The sequence below is a fragment of the Bubalus bubalis genome, chromosome 18 (genome assembly GCF_019923935.1).
Source record: "Bubalus bubalis isolate 160015118507 breed Murrah chromosome 18, NDDB_SH_1, whole genome shotgun sequence".
In the NCBI taxonomy this organism is placed as follows: Eukaryota; Metazoa; Chordata; class Mammalia; order Artiodactyla; family Bovidae; genus Bubalus; species Bubalus bubalis.
This window is the reverse complement of record NC_059174.1, coordinates 15571232-15590076: the sequence shown is the minus strand read 5'-3', so window position 1 is coordinate 15590076 and position 18845 is coordinate 15571232. Positions and strand designations below refer to the sequence as shown.

Here is an 18845-nt window from a genome sequence, read left to right as displayed (position 1 = left end):
TATGGCATATTAACCAATAACTACCATCGCTTGCATAACCTGTTTCCTTATTTCATCCAGGTATTTGCTCCAAAGCTCTTTTCCAGAAAAGCCTGTCCTGATAACTCTACTTAAAACAGTTTTATAGTTTTATTTTCTATTTTCCCCCTTATGTACTTAAAAAAAATTAAGTATCACTTCTGGACATTATAGCCTATATTTAAATATTTATTAATTCTGTTTTCCTTATTATAAATCAAATTTCATGGCATTATAGACTAATATCTTTTTTCACTGCTATATTCTATTTGGTCTATTTTAGAAACTCAATAAATATTTGCCAAATAAGCATGGTTCATGCAAGAATGCATGACTGAGTGAACGTGCAAAACATGAATAAATAGGCAAACTCTGAGTCAGCCTGGTTGCCCTCAATACTTGAACATGAAGATGTCACATGACATGTATCACTCAAATCTGTACAGAATAAGTGGAGATAGAACACTATCAATAGAATGAATGGACTCTGGCGCCAGACCACACAGTTTAAATCCCAGAGCTGTCAATGACTATTTGTGTGATCCTGGACAAGTTACTTCTTGACTCTCCATTATTTTCATCATTTGTAAAATGAAGATAATAACTATACCAAGTTGATAGTTTTGTGAAGATTAAAATTGTTTATATGTGCAAAGAACTTTGAACAATGATAGCAAGTAATAAATGCTATTATGTAAGTGTTATGTTATGTTAAGAGTTAACTACTACTATTAACATTGTTATTGCTTTCTATAAACTAGAGAAACAAGAATAATAATACCTTTTTATTCTTAGAGGAAAATATCTATAAATAGTTTTGAGTAACCTATTCATTTTTGTGTGTACATTGTTGAAAAGCAGGAACTAAGAATACCTTGTAACACCTTAATAATTATAGAGATTTATTCTATTAAAAGACAGAAACCCCTCAAGTTCAGCTTGAAAACCATTTCACATCAAAAGATAGTCTGTAACACAAAAGTACCCACACAATAAACAGAAGCAAAAAAAAAAAAAAAAAAAAAGAAAAAAAAAAAAAAGGTCTGCAGCATTTTAAGGAGAAAACATGCAAACAAAGCAAAAGTCAAAACTCACTAAATAATAAGTTAAAAACCTATCTTTAAAATTAAAGTCTCAATATATAAGAGAAAAAACCATATCTTAAAGTATCTAACAAAGGTCACCTAGAAACCATTGCTTAGTATGCTGACTCCGAATCAGACCCAATGCCTGCTATTTATGCCCTGTGCAGTCCCCTCTCACGCTGATTTAAGACTGACCAATGTAATAGAGGATACTGTAAAATGATGGAGGGTGACTTCTGAGACTAGGTCGTAAAAAAAGCACTGTACTTCCATCTTGCTCTTTGGAATCACTTTCTCTGAAAAAAGCCACCTGACATATAGAAAAGGCACTCAGACAACTCTATGGAGAGGCCTCTTGCCCACAACCATGTGAGCGAACCATCCTAGGGCCTTCCAGGCTCAGTAAAGCCTTCAGTTAACTGTAAATCTGGCAGATTATTTGAATCCAACTTACGAGAGACTCCATGTCAGCAACACCCTGATTAGTTTCTCCTGAATTCCTGACTCACTGAAACTATGAGATAATAAATGTTTGCTCTTTTAAGCCACTAAGCTCTGAGGCAATTTGTTACTCAGAAATAGGTAGTTTATATACTAAGAAATTAATTCCACATGTCATCCAATCTAAAAGCATTTGAAAAGATCTTCTGGGTTTTGATGGTAAAGGCATCTTTGCAAAATAAAAAGGAAATGGCACATGATACACAGTTGGCAAAAAAGACTTTTCCAGGTTTCATGTTAAACAGACACCTACAGATTTGTATAGTATTTTTATGTAGAAGGCTTACAACCTACACACTTCTACCAAAGAGCTAAAGAAATAATCATCTGACCATTCTTGAAAAAACAAGGCTTCAAACATATTTATCTAAAGGAACTGGAGTTCGCAGGATCATTTGACAAATTTCCATCAGTACAACTGGTTCTATGACCACTCCAAATGTTATCCCCAGTTAGTTAGTTATGCCCTATTAGTTATCCCCAGTTAGTGTTATCCCCTATTTCCACTTAAATTCTAAGCTTGTAGAAAAATGTTTGAGGTTACTGTTTTCAAAACTGACATGATACTGTGACTTGTGATCAATCATTCAGCTCAGTTCAGTTCAGTTCAGTCGCTCAGTCGTGTCCAACTCTTTGCGACCCCATGAATCGCAGCACGCCAGGCCTCCCTGTCCATCACCAACTCCCGGAGTTCACTCAGACTCACGTCCATCGAGTCAGTGATGCCATCCAGCCATCTCATCCTCTATCGCCCCTTCTCCTCCTGCCCCCAATCCCTCCCAGCATCAGAGTCTTTTCCAATGAGTCAACTCTTCGCATGAGGTGGCCAAAGTATTGGAGTTTCAGCTTTAGCATCATTCCTTCCAAAGAAATCCCAGGACTGATCTCCTTCAAAATGGACTGGTTGGATCTCCTTGCAGTCCAAGGGACTCTCAAGAGTCTTCTCCAACACCACAGTTCAAAAGCATCAATTCTTTGGCGCTCAGCTTTCTTCACAGTCCAACTCTCACAGCCATACATGACCACTGGAAAAACCATAGCCTTGACTAGACGAACCTTTGTTGGCAAAGTAATGTCTCTGCTTTTGAATATGCTATCTAGGTTGGTCATAACTTTCCTTCCAAGGAGTAAGCGTCTTTTAATTTCATGGCTGCAGTCACCATCTGCAGTGATTTGGGAGCCCAAGAAAATCAAGTCTGACACTGTTTCCACTGTTTCCCCATCTATTTGCCATGAAGTGATGGGACCAGATGCCATGATCTTCATTTTCTGAATGTTGAGCTTTAAGCCAACTTTTTCACTCTCCTCTTTCACTTTCATCAAGAGGCTTTTTAGTTCCTCTTCACTTTCTGCCATAGAGTCATATAATAGCATAATACTAGAAAAGAGACATTAAAAACATACAGGCATTTTCCCATCTCCATTTATGATTTAGCAGATATAATCTAACACACAACATACAATTAACATTTTTAATAGTTTAATAAAAAATAAGAGCAAATCCAAAATGTAATAGGAAAGACAAAATTTCACCCTTTGTAAATCTTTACTTTCCAAGTGTTCTTTAAGACTTAATAGTTTTGGGGACATCAAAGTCTAAAAGGTCCCTTATTTTATTAAAGAATTATGAATCTTTTCATATAATGAAGCCTTTCCACAAAAAGGAAGGAAAAATTAAACACAAAATAAAATCTCATATTTTTCCAGTAGTCATATATGGATGTGAAAAAGACTATAAAGAAAGCTGAGGGCCAAAGAATTGATGCTTTTGAACTGTGGTGTTGGAGAAGACTCTTGAGAGTCCTTGGACTGCAAGGAGATCAAACCAGTCAATCCTAAAGGAAATCAGTCCTGAATATTCATTGGAAGGACTGATGCTGAAGCTGAAACTCCAGTACTGTGGCCACCTGATGTGAAGAACTGACTCATTGGAAAAGACCCTGATGCTGGGAAAGATTGAAGGCAGGAGGAGAAGGGGACGACAGAGGATGAGATGGTTGGATGGCATCACTGACTCGATGGACATGAATTTGAGTAAGCTCAGGGAGTTGGTGATGGACAGGGAAGTCTGGCATGCTGCAGCCCAAAGAGTCACAAACAGTGGGACACAACTGAGTGACTGAACTGAACTGAACTGATGGGGGTATGTGAGGTTCTTTAATGTTAAATAAAGTAAGTTTCTCGGGAGCCATTCCAAATGATACAGTTCTTGCTTCTTTTAATCGACTTTTAGGTTATTTATGGAGTATGTCATAGAATGTAACATGGAATACCATGTGGTAGTTCATTACTTTGCCCCCTCCAACAGATATAAATGAGTTCTCTCTATTAATAAACAGAAGGACTGACTTAGGTGAACTTTGTATTTAGTTAATAGCTATATAAGATCGATCTGATTCCCAACCCCTCCCCTTCCCCAAAATATTTGAGCACCACTATTTCACAACACTATAAAAACTGAGAACTAGTTGGATGAAATAAAAACATGTAGTTCTTTGATAAATAAAACAGAAGAAACCATAAGTAGTTACTGTTATTTATTATTATTATTGCTTCTTTATTATTTAGCTATATTTCTAATTAGGTTTTACTTATGTGTATTAAAAAGGCACAGTGGATGTATAAGATTATGAACTACTGGAGGGCAGGGCTACATGTACCAATTTCATAGCACCCCGAGTGCAGTCCAGTGATGACTTTACTGTTTAGTATGATAAATTGTTCTTCATAGGAAAAAATAATAACTAATATATAACTATATAATACATCTACTCTTTGATAGAATTCTCATTGTATATGCTGGTGGTTTAGTCACTAAGTGGTGTCCAATTCTTTGCGACCCCATGGACTGTGGTCTGCCAGACTCCTTTGTCCATGGGATTTCCCATGCAAGAATATTGGAGTGGGTTGCTATTTCTTTCTCCAGAGGATCTTCCTGACCCAGAGATCAAATCCACCTCTCCTGCATTGCAGGCAGACTGTTTACTGCTGGGCCACCAGGGATGCCCTTCTCAATGTATATACCATCTCAATAATAATAGCTTTTTAATTCAACTGTGACACAATTCAAAATATGTTAGCATATGGGTCTGTCTGTATGTTTTTTCAAGCATTAGGGCCTATGAAAAATTTCTCAACTTTGTGATAGAGTTATTTTCAAATTTCCTAATAAGAATAATAACATGATATTTATCTTTTGAAAAAAATTAAGAACTCTACTGAAGTCAAACAAAAATAACAAAACATGATAAATGAATTTTTACTATTAAAAGGATGGATTACAAAAAGCAACAAAAGAAGAGAAGACAATAATTCTGAGAAAATCTGGAAAGGCTTTTATTTTTATAGCTACTAAAATTTCTGAAAGTTACAAGGTTTTATTTCAGAATACCTGAAATAGAGCCTTCACAGTAGAGTTTTACAACTGTTACATATTTTGTTTATTTTTAAAAGTGCTTTGCATTGATAATATAAAGACTTTTCAGCTGAGCATTCAAAATCCCTTATCTGACTATATGAATTTAAGAATAACCCAATTTACACAGTTAAAAATAAGTTTTAAAAAGTAAAAGAAAAAAGGTATTCTCAGAGATGAAATTTAGTACTACAAAATTTGGGAAAATCATACCTCATCAGTGTTGTAGATAATCTGGAGTCCTGAGGAAATCATTTCGACAAGGTAAAGGAGATAGAGGGACACTGCATTTATCTGAAAACCAACAAACACTACAATAGGTTAGAGAAAACCAAAAAAATACTATGTTACAAAATTAAATGTAAAAGCTAAAATTACAAGTCATTTGCTCTTGTAGTAGCATATCTAACTGTTTTCTTTCCTATGAAAAACTAAAGGAGCTGTGGATTTAGTTCATAATAAAAATCTCAGCTTTGTATATAAAACTCTAAAATCCTCAAATTCACTGTGATGGTTAAGCTGATCAGGGGTATTTTTATGACATTTGCTTTCTAAGATTTATATTGAAACTGTAGATTTAAGTACTTCTACTTTGAAAAAGTTTTGTCCCTTGGGCAAATGTAACGTGAATCCAATTTAAGTCTGGGTAAATGAAAAACTTATTGGGCAGTAAGACATTAGGACTATGCCACCATAAACAACAGGTAGCACATCCTGTATTCAGAGAACACAGAACTTACATCAGCAACTGTAGGAATATATTAATCAAACATTTAAAATATATTTATGAAAAAAGAATTCTAAAAATGAGGCTTTTTCTTTTATTAGTCTATTAAAGATAAACATTATATGCTCTAAACAAAACAAACAAAAGAAGACAATAATGTCCCCTTTAATCAAAAATAAAGACTCTCATAGAATTCTGAATGGGCTATATACATTTTCTTGAGGAAATAAGCAGTGAAAGATAAATAGCACAACATGGACAAACCTTGAAAACATTACACTAAAAGAAAGGAATCAGTCACGTTAGACCACATGGTATATGATTCCATTTACATGAAATGTACAAACTAGGCTTGTTCATACAGACAGAAAGTAGACTGGTAATTGCCTACAGTGGGGGTCTTTGAAGGAGATAAGGAGTGACTGCTAACAGGCACTGGATTTCGCTCTGGGGTGATGCAGATGTTCTGCAATGTTGTTTGAACAACTTTGTGAATATATTAAAAAGTTGTACACTTTACAAAGGCAAATTGTATATTATGTGAATTATATCTCAATAAAGTTATCCAATAAACAAATAAATGAGAAGCAGTGAAAATTTTTCATTTAGCCAGGAAACAGTTAACTTGAGGTAAAAACAAAGAGGAGGTAAGACATAATTTTCTTATCATATAATTCTAACCCAGAAGATTATTATCCACTAACAGCCTTGCTGCCTTGTGCCTTTGCTGACTCTCCTCCAATCCTTTGTGAAAAACGGACAGAAAGTTGGGGCAGAAAATTATTTGTGCCCTAGATTCCTTGGACAAAGCAGCTGTGTGCCACCGGGGCCTGCCAGTGGGGGTAACTCTCTCAGGAATCAGGACTATCCTGAATGTCTCTTGACTTCCCAGCACTCAAAGTCCAGTTGGTCTCAGGGTCTTGTCAAGGTCCAAGTGGGTCACATAAGAAAATGTAAGATTCTAGTTTAAGGCGTTTTATAATAGACCAACATTAACTCTTAAGTGACTTTTCTCAGAACATAGTAAGCAAGAGCTTGATCCCATTGGGTCACCCAAATATTCTCATAGAGCACTGACACTGGCCTGTCAGAAATGATCTCAAAGAAATTTCATTTCCATGGAGAGGGAGGAGGAAGGAGGGTTCAGGATGGGGAACACATGTATACCTGTGGCAGATTCATTTTGATATATGGCAAAACCAATACAATATTGTAAAGTTAAATAAAATAAAATTAAAAAAAAAAAGAAGAAATTTCATTTCTATTGACAGCCAACTACAGCAATATCTCAAAGAACTCTGCTATAATTTTTAGGAGGCTTCTGTGAGAAAGTATCAGTAAGTGGCAAAATGTACGGGATTTCCAAATAACAGGTTGACCAGCATTTATTTGAAACCTACTATGTGCTAGGCACTAAGTTTAAATTCTGAAATACAAAAATAAATGAATTGTTATCTTCTAAAAACCCTATGTCAAACAGCAAACATATCTGTGAAAGCAAAAGGTACAGAAAACCTAATTATATGAAAAATTATGAGACAGCTGAGCAACTACATATTTATGTAACATTAAATCTCCATAGAACTGGTTACAAATAACCATTAAGAGTTTCTGCTGTGTAGAAATGGGGACACTGAACTTTCTGTGTTTGGAGGAGTCATTCTAAAGTAAGACATTTCAGATCTCTAGAGAGAAAGGAACTATAAAAAGGAGATACTCGTATTTTAGTAAGTAATATATGAATAGTAAGTATTCTATTCTAAAGACAACAGAACCAAATGCTGAAGGGGAAGAAAATCCATTAAAGATAAATAGCATATATAACACTTGTATACTAGAAATAAGGCAAAGGGGTACACAGATGTGAGAGAAAAAATGAAAACAAAATATGAACCTTTACAGTGTATTCTTAGCATATAAAATTTATATATATATATAAAATGTCTTTTGGAATTGTGGTACGTTTTTAGCATCATTGAAGGCTGATTTATTAGAAATGGACTGTCACATAACAAAAACTTCTGATTTGTTGTTATATTACTGTCAGTTGTCTTTTATTCTCTGGTTCCTAAATATTGAAATTCCTCTAAATTTGATAATAAGCACAAGCTTTTGTCACTGAAAGAGCTGTAGGATCCTTTCTTCTAGATAGTAGTATTATAATCCCTCCAGCTGCCCTTTTTGCTTTTGGACCAAGAATGCAATAATATTTACTGCGCAATCACAATAACTAATTCAGTTACACTGGGATTTCTTCATTTCATGGCTGATTCCCTATTTCCATTTTGAACAATTTAAGTTTTAAAAAATGTAAATCTAATTTTTAAAAAATGTAAATAGCCTCAAACATTCTATGATATAGAGTAAAAATGCAGAAGAAAATGTGTAGTCTTCTCTTTTTACCTGAAGATGACCATATTCCTCATAGGAGAGGATCTCATCTCCTGTATGTACATTGAAAATGGAGTGAAGACATGTTGTTGGGCGTGGATCCTGCTTAAATTGCTGGACCTGGAATAAAATATAAAATTTAAATGATGCTAATTCACATTCTAATCCAAAATCAGAGATTATATATTTTTCAAGAGACTTTTTAATGCAGAAAGCTACAGCTTATAGACAGAGGATACAACAAAGCAGAATGTTACGTTTTCTAAAGAAACAAAATAGATAAAATTCATGATTATTAATGTAATACAGTTAACATGACTGTTAAATACTTAACTGATACTTCACAAACAACTGAAGTATAATAGGAAGCTTGTTAATGTATTAGCATTGACTTTGTAATGTTTTCCATCTTATTTTAGAGTCAAATAATGGTTTCCTCTATGGGACTGGATTTCAGAGACTGTATCCCACTGTACTGCGCTTTGGAAATGCTTCCATGACACTCAATGAAAGAGCGCTTCAGGCCACATTCTAATTCAATAAGTTTTCAAAACACCAAATGCTTTTTCTTTCTCCAAGATTTACAAATTGTTACCATGCTCCTGTCAACATGTTTTCATTTCTTTCACCACACATACCGTCATTACTAAGGCACCAATTCCAAGAGAATATAGGCCATATTTTTACTTATTAACTCAATATAAAATTTAATCATTTTAAAATACTCATTAACTAAGTATTAAATGAGAAAAGGAGACAAACTCCAAGGACAAGCAGATATTAATTCAATTTTGCAAAAATCTGCTAATAAAGTTATATGCCAAGTATATCTACTACTAGTTCCCTGGAAATATAAGATGAATAGGAACAAAGAATGAACAGAATGACACATCGGTTCAGTTCATTTCAGTAGCTCAGTCGTGTCCGACTTTTTGCGACCCCATGAATCGCAGCACGCCAGGCCTCCCTGTCCATCAACAACTCCCGGAGTTCACTCAAACTCACGTCCATCGAGTCGGTGATTCCATCCAGCCATCTCATCCTCTATCGTCCCCTTCTCCTCCAGCCCCCAATCACTTCCAGCATCAGAGTCTTCTCCAATGAGTCACTCTTTGCATGAGGTGGCCAAATTATTGGAGTTTCAGCTTTAGCATCATTCCTTCCAAAGAAATCCCAGGGCTGATCTCCTTCAGAATGGACTGGTTGGATCTCCTGGCAGTCCAAGGGACTCGCAAGAGTCTTCTCCAACACCACACTTCAAAAGCATCAATTCTTCGGTGCTCAGCTTTCTTCACAGTCCAACTCTCACATCCATATGTGACCACTGGAAAAACCATAGCTTTGACTAGACGGACCTTTGTTGGCAAAGTAATGTCTCTGCTTTTCAATATGCTGTCTAGGTTGGTCATAACTTTCCTTCCAAGGAGTAAGCGTCTTTCAATTTCATGGCTGCAATCACCATCTGCAGTGATTTTGGAGCCCAAAAAAATAAAATCTGTCACTGTTTCCCCATCTATTTCCCATGAAGTGATGGGACCAGATGCCATGATCTTCATTTTCTGAACGTTGAGCTTTAAGCCAACTTTTTCACTCTCCTCTTTCACTTTCATCAAGAGGCTCTTTAGTTCCTCTTCACTTTCTGCCATAAGGGTGGTGTCATCTGCATAGCTGATGTTATTGATATTTCTCTCAGCAATCTTGATTCCAGCTTGTGCTTCTTCCAGCCCAGTGTTTCTCATGATGTACTCTGCATAGAAGTTAAATAAGCAGGGTGACAATACACAGCCTCGACATACTCCTTTTCCTATTTGGAACCAGTCTGTTGTTCCATGTCCAGTTCTAACTGTTGCTTCCTGACCTGCATACAGGTTTCTCAAGAGGCAGGTCAGGTGGTCTGGTATTCCCATCTCTTCCAGAATTTCCCACAGTTTATTGTGGTCCACACAGTCAAAGGCTTTGGCATAGTCAATAAAGCAGAAATAGATGTTTTTCTGGAACTCTCTTGCTTTTTCCATGATCCAGCAGATGTTGGCAATTTGATCTCTGGTTCCTCTGCCTTTTCTAAAACCAGCTTGAACATCTGGAAGTTCACGGTTCACGTATTGCTGAAGCCTGGCTTGGAGAATTTTGAGCATTGCTTTACTAGCGTGTGAGATGAGTGCAATTGTGTGGTAGTTTGAGCATTCTTTGGCATTGCCTTTCTTTGGGATTGGAATGAAAACTGACCTTTTCCAGTCCTGTGGCCACTGCTGACTTTTCCAAATTTGCTGGCACATTGAGTGCAGCACTTTCACAGCATCATCTTTCAGGATTTGGAATAGCTCAACTGGAATTCCATCACCTCCACTAGCTTTGTTTGTAGTGATGCTTTCTAAGGCCCACTTGACTTCACATTCCAGGATGTCTGGCTCTAGGTCAGTGATCACACCATCATGATTATCTGGGTCATGAAGATCCTTTTTGTACAGTTCTTCTGTGTATTCTTGCCACCTCTTCTTAATCTCTTCTGCTTCTGTTAGGTCCATACCATTTCTGTCCTTTATCGAGCCCATCTTTGCATGAAATGTTCCCTTGGTATCTCTAATTTTCTTGAAGAGATCCCTAGTCTTTCCCATTCTGTTGTTTTCCTCTATTTCTTTGCATTGATCTCTGAGGAAGGCTTTCTTATCTCTCCTTGCTATTCTTTGGAACTCTGCATCCAGATGCTTACATCTTTCCTTTTCTCCTTTGCTTTTCGCTTCTCTTCTTTTCACAGCTATTTGTAAGGCCTCCCCAGACAGCCATTTTGCTTGTTTGCATTTCTTTTCCATGGGGATGGTCTTGATCCCTGTCTCCTGTACAATGTCACGAACCTCAGTCCATAGTTCATCAGGCACTCTATCAGATCTAGTCCCTTAAATCTATTTCTCACTTCCACTGTATAATCATAAGGGATTTGATTTAGGTCATACCTGAATGGTCTAGTGGTTTTCCCTACTTTCTTCAATTTAAGTCTGAATTTGGCATTCATGATCTGAGCCACAGTCAGCTCCCGGTCTTGTTTTTGCTGACTGTATAGAGCTTCTCCATCTTTGGCTGCAAAGAATATAATCAATCTGATTTCGGTGTTGACACTTTGGTGATGTCCATGTGTAGACTTCTCTTGTGTTGGTGGAAGAGGGTGTTTGCTATGACCAGTGCGTTCTCCTGGCAAAACTCTTATTAGCCTTTGCCCTGCTTCATTCCATATGCCAAGGACAAATAAAAGCAATGACTTTCTTCTCTCTTTGAAAGATATAAATGATGATAGTATCTGAGTATTCATGATCTTGACTTGTTTTACTTGGCTAAGGAAGCGCATAGAATCATACTCTCTTTTCCATCTTCAAATTTTTTTTCATCCTTAAAGTATTGTCTTAATAAGATCTTCTTTAATAAAGTCCCTTCTGAACCAAAACTAAAATTCCTTCCTCTGGACTCCCATACCAGGGTGCTTATCCTTTATTTATTTCTCCAGTGTTTCATTTTTATTTGTTTTCTGTATCTCCCACTATCTTTCAAGCTTCAAGAAGTTATACTCTCCAATATGGCAGGCACTAGCTATCTGTGACAAACTGAAGTCAGTTCAGTTCAGTTGCTCAGTCATGTCCAACTCTTTGAGACCCCATGGACTACAGCACGCCAGGCATCCCTGTCCTGCACCAACTCCTAGAGCTTGTTCAAACTCATGTCCATCAAGTTGGTGATGCCATCCAAACATCTCATCCTCTGTCATCCCCTTCTCCTCCCACCTTCAATCTTTCCCAGCATCAGTGTCTTTTCCAAGGAGTCAGTTTTTCACATCAGGTGGCCAAAGTATTGGGAGTTTCAGCTTCAGCATCAGTCCTTCCAATGAATAACCAGGACTGATTTTCTTTAGGATTGATTGGTTTGATCTGCTTGCTGTCAAAGGAACACAGGAGTCTTTTCCAATGCCATAGTTCAAAAGCATCAGTTCTTCAGCACTCAGCTTTCTTTATGGTTCAAATCTCACATCCATACATGAATACTGGAAAAACCATAGCTTTGACAATACAGACAATTATATAAAATTTAGAAATTCAAGTTTTCAGTCACAATGGCCCCATATCAAGTGCTCAAAAGCCACATGTGGTTTCTCTGTTGTTCAATACAGTAACAGAGAACATTTAGATCATCACAAAAAAATTTGACAGTACTGTTATAGAGGGCTAACACACCTTTCCACCCCTCCAAGAGCCCTACATAAACACATATGTTATGTTATGCATGCATCTTCAGGTGTGGCCAATTCTGTTGGACCCTATGCACTGCAGCCCACCAGGCTCCTGTGTCTGTGCGATTTTCCAGGTAAGAATACTGAATTGTGTTGCCATTTTCTCCTCCAGGGGACCTTCCTGATTCAACCCACATCTCCTGCAGCTCCTGCATTGGCAGGTGTTTACTTTTACCACTGAGCTATCCACAAGCCCTCCCTAAGGTTGAAATCAACAAAATTAAAGCCAGGAACTATCAGCAGATAATCAGAAATGAGAGAATGAGGGTAAAGGTATGGATGTACACACTCCATCTATGTAGTGACCAAGCTATTCTGTGTTAACTCAGAAAAGGTGAGATGGCTACCCCATCTGAGTGTCTGAAACTGCTGGTAACAGTCTCAGGGTACACAAATATAGAAATCAATGTGGTCATTACTTTCATAGTACCATGACTATTCTCAAAGCACTGAACATTTTTCTGGGCTCTTAAGACAAAAATGTCGTTAAATTAAAACAGAATATATTTTGCCCACTTGATAAGTATCTAAATGGATAAGGTTTTATTAGTTTAATAAAGTGATTGCTGCAGGTGACAAAGCAGTGTTTGTCATTTGTCTTCAAGACACCCAAGTACCCAGCATGAGAATTTATAATCAATGATTGTGCCCGAGGAAAGCTAACTATTAAATGATCAAAGATGATCAAACAGTGAATTATATAATTATGCTTTGAGTCTTAAAGCTGTAAAAAGACAACTTAAAATTTCAGGGAAAAAAAAGACCCAAATTCAATAAGCTTTGAAAATTAATGAAGCATATTGTATACAAAATATAGACAAAAAGTACTCTTGAGAGCAGCCAAAATCCGGAGGATATTAATTAGTATTGTATGATATCTGGCATATGGCAAGTAAAAATAAAGAATTATTTATTGAAGTAAGAATTTCTAGATTAAAAGAAATCTAGAATAATGTTTTTTCCTTCTTGCATTTTATTTAGACTTTTCCTCAAAATTTTAATCACTGTGAATAAGCAAGTTTATCATTCAGGAAAAGGTACTGAGTATTTTGTGATGACAGAATACTCTTAAAAACATCGTTAATTTATAGACTTAAAATATACACTGAGGTAGGAAAATCATCTCATAAGGGAATCCAGGAAGAATAAATTTTATAAAAATTTAATGATTTCTCATGAATTAGAAAGTACTTAGGTAGCATTTTCAGGAAATAAATTTTTTATGCAGACAATTAGGGACAGCAACATTCATAGCACACTGTAAAGCAGATCCTTATTTTCTGAACTATGAACTGTAAATTGAATCCATTTTGAAATCTGAATGCTCCTCTTTAAGAAGTATTAATAAAAATAGGTATATGAACACCTAGAGGTAAAAAATAACTAATGTTAATAGTAGAAATTAATACAAGCAGAAAGGAAATAATAGAAATTAGATTGCTCTATATTCTTCAAATCAAGGAAAACTATTCACTCAAATAAATTAAAACATCCCATTTAGGTAGTGTTATTAGAAAATATATCAGGAAGCATGCTTTATAATGAGAAGCAAAAAATTTTCACTAAGTCATGATTTTATGTCAGAAGATGAGCTTTAAGGTCAAACAGCACATGAACATTACAAATATGCTTTACTTTAGTTTTAAGGGAGGGCCAAAAGATAAAAGTACACATTTAAAAGTATGGTAACAATGTCTACTGCTATGAAATCATGAAGGAAATAGTGAGCACTGAGGTGAAGGTATGCTGCTGCTGCTGCTGCTAAGTCGCTTCAGTCGTGTCCGACTCTGTGCGACTCCATAGATGGTAGCCCACCAGGCTCCGCTGTCCCTGGGATTCTCCAGGCAAGAACACTGGAGTGGGTTGCCAGTTCCTTCTCCAGTGCATAAAAGTGAAAAGTGAAAGTGAAGTCGCTCAGTCGTGTCCGACTCCTAGCAACCCCATGGACTGCAGCCTACCAGGCTCCTCCGTCCATGGGATTTGCCAGGCAAGAGTACTGGAGTGGGTATGGTGGGAGGTAATTAGTTGCGTGCATGGTTTAGTCTTACTGAGTCATATGTGCATTGTAGCAATATCTTCTATTCCTACTATAAGGTTATGGGGTTCAAGAAAGATTATACCAATAACAGTGTTTTAAAATTTGTAAAATTCTACATAATGTAGTATGCAGAAATAACAAATGTGATCCTAATGTATTCTGTACCTTCTTACAACTCACGTAAGTCAAAAAAAGATAATCCTTTGTAATTTAAGGAATTCAAAGACAGCTTAAGTTACATTCAAGTTGTATTCAAAAGAATACCACACTATGAATACTTGTTAGTAAAGTTGAATAATATTTAGAAAAGGACATTAACAAGATTAAACAAGTCACAAAGAAAAAAATTTATAGTACATCATTTTCTTCCTTTTGATAAGCAATTATAACTTAAGTATGTCAACCGGGTTAGCAAGCACATGAAATTCATGGTTCACACAATGTTTTCTCGAGAGAAAAGGTGAATTCATACACATTAAACATTCATGAAATGATAAATGTGAAACAAATAGTAAACTTCTCACACTTAGGAAAAAAATCTTTAATTAAAATTACTTCAATATGTTATACAAATTTAATTCAAATATTAAATGTCAATATGACATATTACTTTATTTCAAGCATTGAAAAACCTTTATAATAATGATTTGCAAAGTCAAATCTCAGTAGACAAATTATATGTTTTTCATATATCTCTATTATCAACTTGTGAATAAATTTACTTTCTGCAAACTAATTTTTTTTGTTGCCATATTTTGGTGACAGAATATATAGGGTTTTTTTTTTTTTTGCATTTTTGACTTCAGGTCAGGTCTTAAAAAATGTGCTATCACAAAAACTTAATATAATATCCATATGATAGAGATATACAAAATATTAAGTGATCAAAATTGCCTGTATTAACTACTGAAGTGCATCTTTACTAATAAATCATCAAACCTGGGAGTGGTCGTTGAGGAACCATGATGTAAATTTATTAACGTACTACAATATATTAGGACCTGGAAACACAGAGATGTAGGTAAGTAGGGGGAATATCACATTATATTTGTATAGAGCTTTATAGTTTAAAAAGTTTTATTATGTACATTGTTTAATTTCTAAAATAATCCTGTGAAGTCTGCTGTTTTCTAAGCCTTTAATTCCTGCCCTCTTTATATATGTGACTGAATTATTATATTTCTAAACTAAAGTTCAATTAGAGTAATGACATGTACAAAAGGAATTTTGATAAGGATTTTCTTATTTAATACAATACTGGTTAGAATTATGCATATCATGAGGTTCTTGAGAAACTATTTATTTGAGCAAACACCAGATGCAAAATACAAATTCAAGCCCAAATAACAGTTGCCAATCAATCTTGCTTAAGCTATTTCTTCAATTTCAGTATTTCAAAACCCTGGGCTGGGAAGGCAGAACTGTTTTAATCTATCTAGACTGCCCCCAGGATGTGGCTTTACCTTTTGAAAGTACATCCTTCTTCAGAAGATGCTATTGCTATACTGGTTAAATTAATCCCTCAGGACGATGTGAGAATTTCAGTCCATACTACAGTGTTTTACCTTATCGGCCTGACGCATGTAGCAGTAGAGAATTCCTCTCATACATTTTATAGCCGAGTGCTCCAGCTCATGGGTCCTTCCCTTGTCATCATCAATGCGCCTGGGTGAGAGAGATAACTCATGAAACAAATTGGAAATGCATTTGAAAAGGAAGCAGAGCTTTTGATAATTAAGTATTTATCTGGCTAATCCTATGTTCTGGTAACAACTACTAATTCTGTAACAGTGAAACTTCATTTTCCCAGCAGATGTAGAAATGTTTAAAAAAAAATCTCATGATGAAATTGTGCAAATTTCCCCTTGTCTTAAGGAAGTAAGTCAACTGTGTTAAAATAGTGTATAATATTTTCAACACTGACTTGGCTGAAACTTTAAAGGATATTTCTATACTAGAAAAATCTACCAATGGATTTTTTAAATTCACCATTTACAGAGCACAGGCAATTTTAAATACCAATCCCTTTAGGTTATGCAATGATCACTTGGATCCAAAGAAGTGTAGATTAACGTAGGCCCATGTCTCCTTTCTCTGCTGTGTTTAACAATGCCAGAATGGGCACTTCAGTCAGCAGTGCCTTCAATCAAAAATGCATCCAGGACAATACTGATGTATTTGGGCATAAAGTTTTATATTCTCAGGTCTTAGTTTAAAATCAATTGACCACAGTTCACAACTCCTGCTTTTAAAAAACAAAAAACAGCTGACACTTAAATATTAAATTAGGTTAAGCTGTTTTTCAATCTTTAAGTTCCTTTTTTATTATTGATCAGTGGCCTTCAAAAAAGATGTTATCCACTCTTGAAAAAATAAAAGTAGCTTAATCATTATTTTACTAAATCATAAGTAAATAACTATCATCCTCACTTGACAAAAAACACTACCTGTTCCCCATAAAAAGTAAACTATCATTACTTCCTCTTTCAGTTACAGATCTCATATACCAGCAGTGGAAAGAACAATGATCATTTTAATACAGTATGGTGAATGTCAGTAAAAATGTCTATTTGTCACTAGAACATCATTCTTCTTTTCACATGCAGGCATTAAAGTATAACTAGTATGATTCTGCTCTGTGATCTTTTTTCCCATGATGTCAGAACTAAGTGTTAACAGGCAAATTATGGAGTGGATAACATTGGACTTGGCACTGATAAATGAAGGAAACAGCACATTTGGAGTAAAATGAACTCAGTGAAATGTTCTGCATATAATTCCCACTTCATAAAAAACAAAGAAGTAATTCAAAAAGAAACAAAATCCAATTTTTCTAAAATTACCTTGACTGCAATTTCTCTGCCCCTAATTTCCACAAGCATTAGACCAAGACTAAAATATCCCACAATAATTTAGCCACAATAAAGAATTCTTCTATTTTAATGACGTTTTTATTTCTCCTTTCCTTAGCAAATAATAGTGGTAACCAGAAGAATATTTCTTTTCTGACTTAGAAAATGAAAGAACAGTTGTATTTGAGTAAAAACATTTAGGCAACTAGTATATATCTATTTCCTCTCCTAAGATTTAAAATGAACCTTTTCATCCAAAATAATTCCTCTATTTTCCACCAAGAACTAGCAAGCTTTACTGATGTACATTCAAGTTTTAATATGATCTCAATAAAATGTTTAATTAAAAAAAAACAGATATGTAACTTTAACTGATCACAAGCCATGTGGAGATGTTGACTGAATATTTCTATAATATTAAGTCTTAAGTTTATATTTAAATCAAAACTTAAAAATACATAACTAGTGAAAAACTAAACACTTAAATCCTATCACTGGTGCATTGTTTCCCCACAGCCAAGTTTCAAGGAAAACAAAATCAGAATACTGTTTGGTCATGTGACTTGACTGTTTACAAGGACTAAGCTAGGGCCACCTGTTATATTTAACTCCTAAAATAGCAATAAATCTGACACTGAGAGGGAACAGGCCAACATCTTGCATGAAGTATTCCCCTCTCTCTCTCTCAGAGAGTACTGCAAAGTATCTTACCAATATCTCTCCTTGAGATTTTCTAACATATGCACATTTAAACAGTCTAAAGTGCTTTTTCAAATCAATACTCTTTAAAAAAAAAAAAGCTACTTTTCTCAAACATAAAAAGTAAAGAAAACTAAATTCCTTATTTAAACCCTAAATTAAAGTCATGCTTTTTCTCTAGAAGTAAGAACAAAAAATGCAAAAACTCTATATAATACTTTTTAGTATAGCATAAAGTACAGGTTTGGGGCTTCCCAGGTGGCTCAGTGGTAAAGAATCCACTTGCCCATGTAGGAGCCGCAGGAGACAAAGCTTTAATCCTTGGGTCGGGAAGTTCCCATGGACGAGCAAATGGCAACTCATTCCAGTATTCTTCTCAGAATACTCCTATGGACAAAGAAGCCTGGTGGGCTAGAGTTCATGGGGTCATAAGAGGGTCGGACATGACTCAGCAACTGAGCACACATGCAAAGTATAGGTTCAAATTGGATGAAACTGGAGCCTATTCTACAGAGTGAAGTAAGCCAGAAAGAAAAACACCAATACAGTATACTAACACATAGGTCCATGAATCAAGGCAAATTGGAAGTGGTCAAACAAGAGATGGCAAGGGTGAATGTTGACATTCTAGGAATCAGCGAACTCAAATGGACTGGAATGGGTGAATTTAACTCAGATGACCATTATATCTACTACTGTGGGCAGGAATCCCTCAGAAGAAATGGAGTGGCCATCATGGTCAACAAGAGAGTCCGAAATGCAGTACTTGGATGCAATCTCAAAAATGACAGAAGGATCTCTGTTCGTTTCCAAGGCTAACCATTCAATATCACAGTAATCCAAGTC

At 35.6% G+C, this 18845-nt stretch overlaps 1 protein-coding gene across 8 annotated transcripts in view; it reads right to left on the bottom strand.

The window, feature by feature from the left end:
* PHKB (phosphorylase kinase regulatory subunit beta) overlaps positions 1 to 18845 on the bottom strand; it is a 236567-nt gene that overhangs the window by 172018 nt on the left and 45704 nt on the right. For all 8 annotated transcript variants that reach the window (XM_025269801.3, XM_025269800.3, XM_025269799.3 and 5 more), the window contains 3 exons: positions 16014 to 16113; positions 8150 to 8257; positions 5233 to 5313 (listed from right to left, as the gene is read on the bottom strand). In XM_025269801.3, the coding sequence (XP_025125586.3) occupies positions 5233 to 5313; positions 8150 to 8257; positions 16014 to 16113 (289 nt within the window). The remainder of the gene's footprint in view (positions 1 to 5232; positions 5314 to 8149; positions 8258 to 16013; positions 16114 to 18845) is intronic.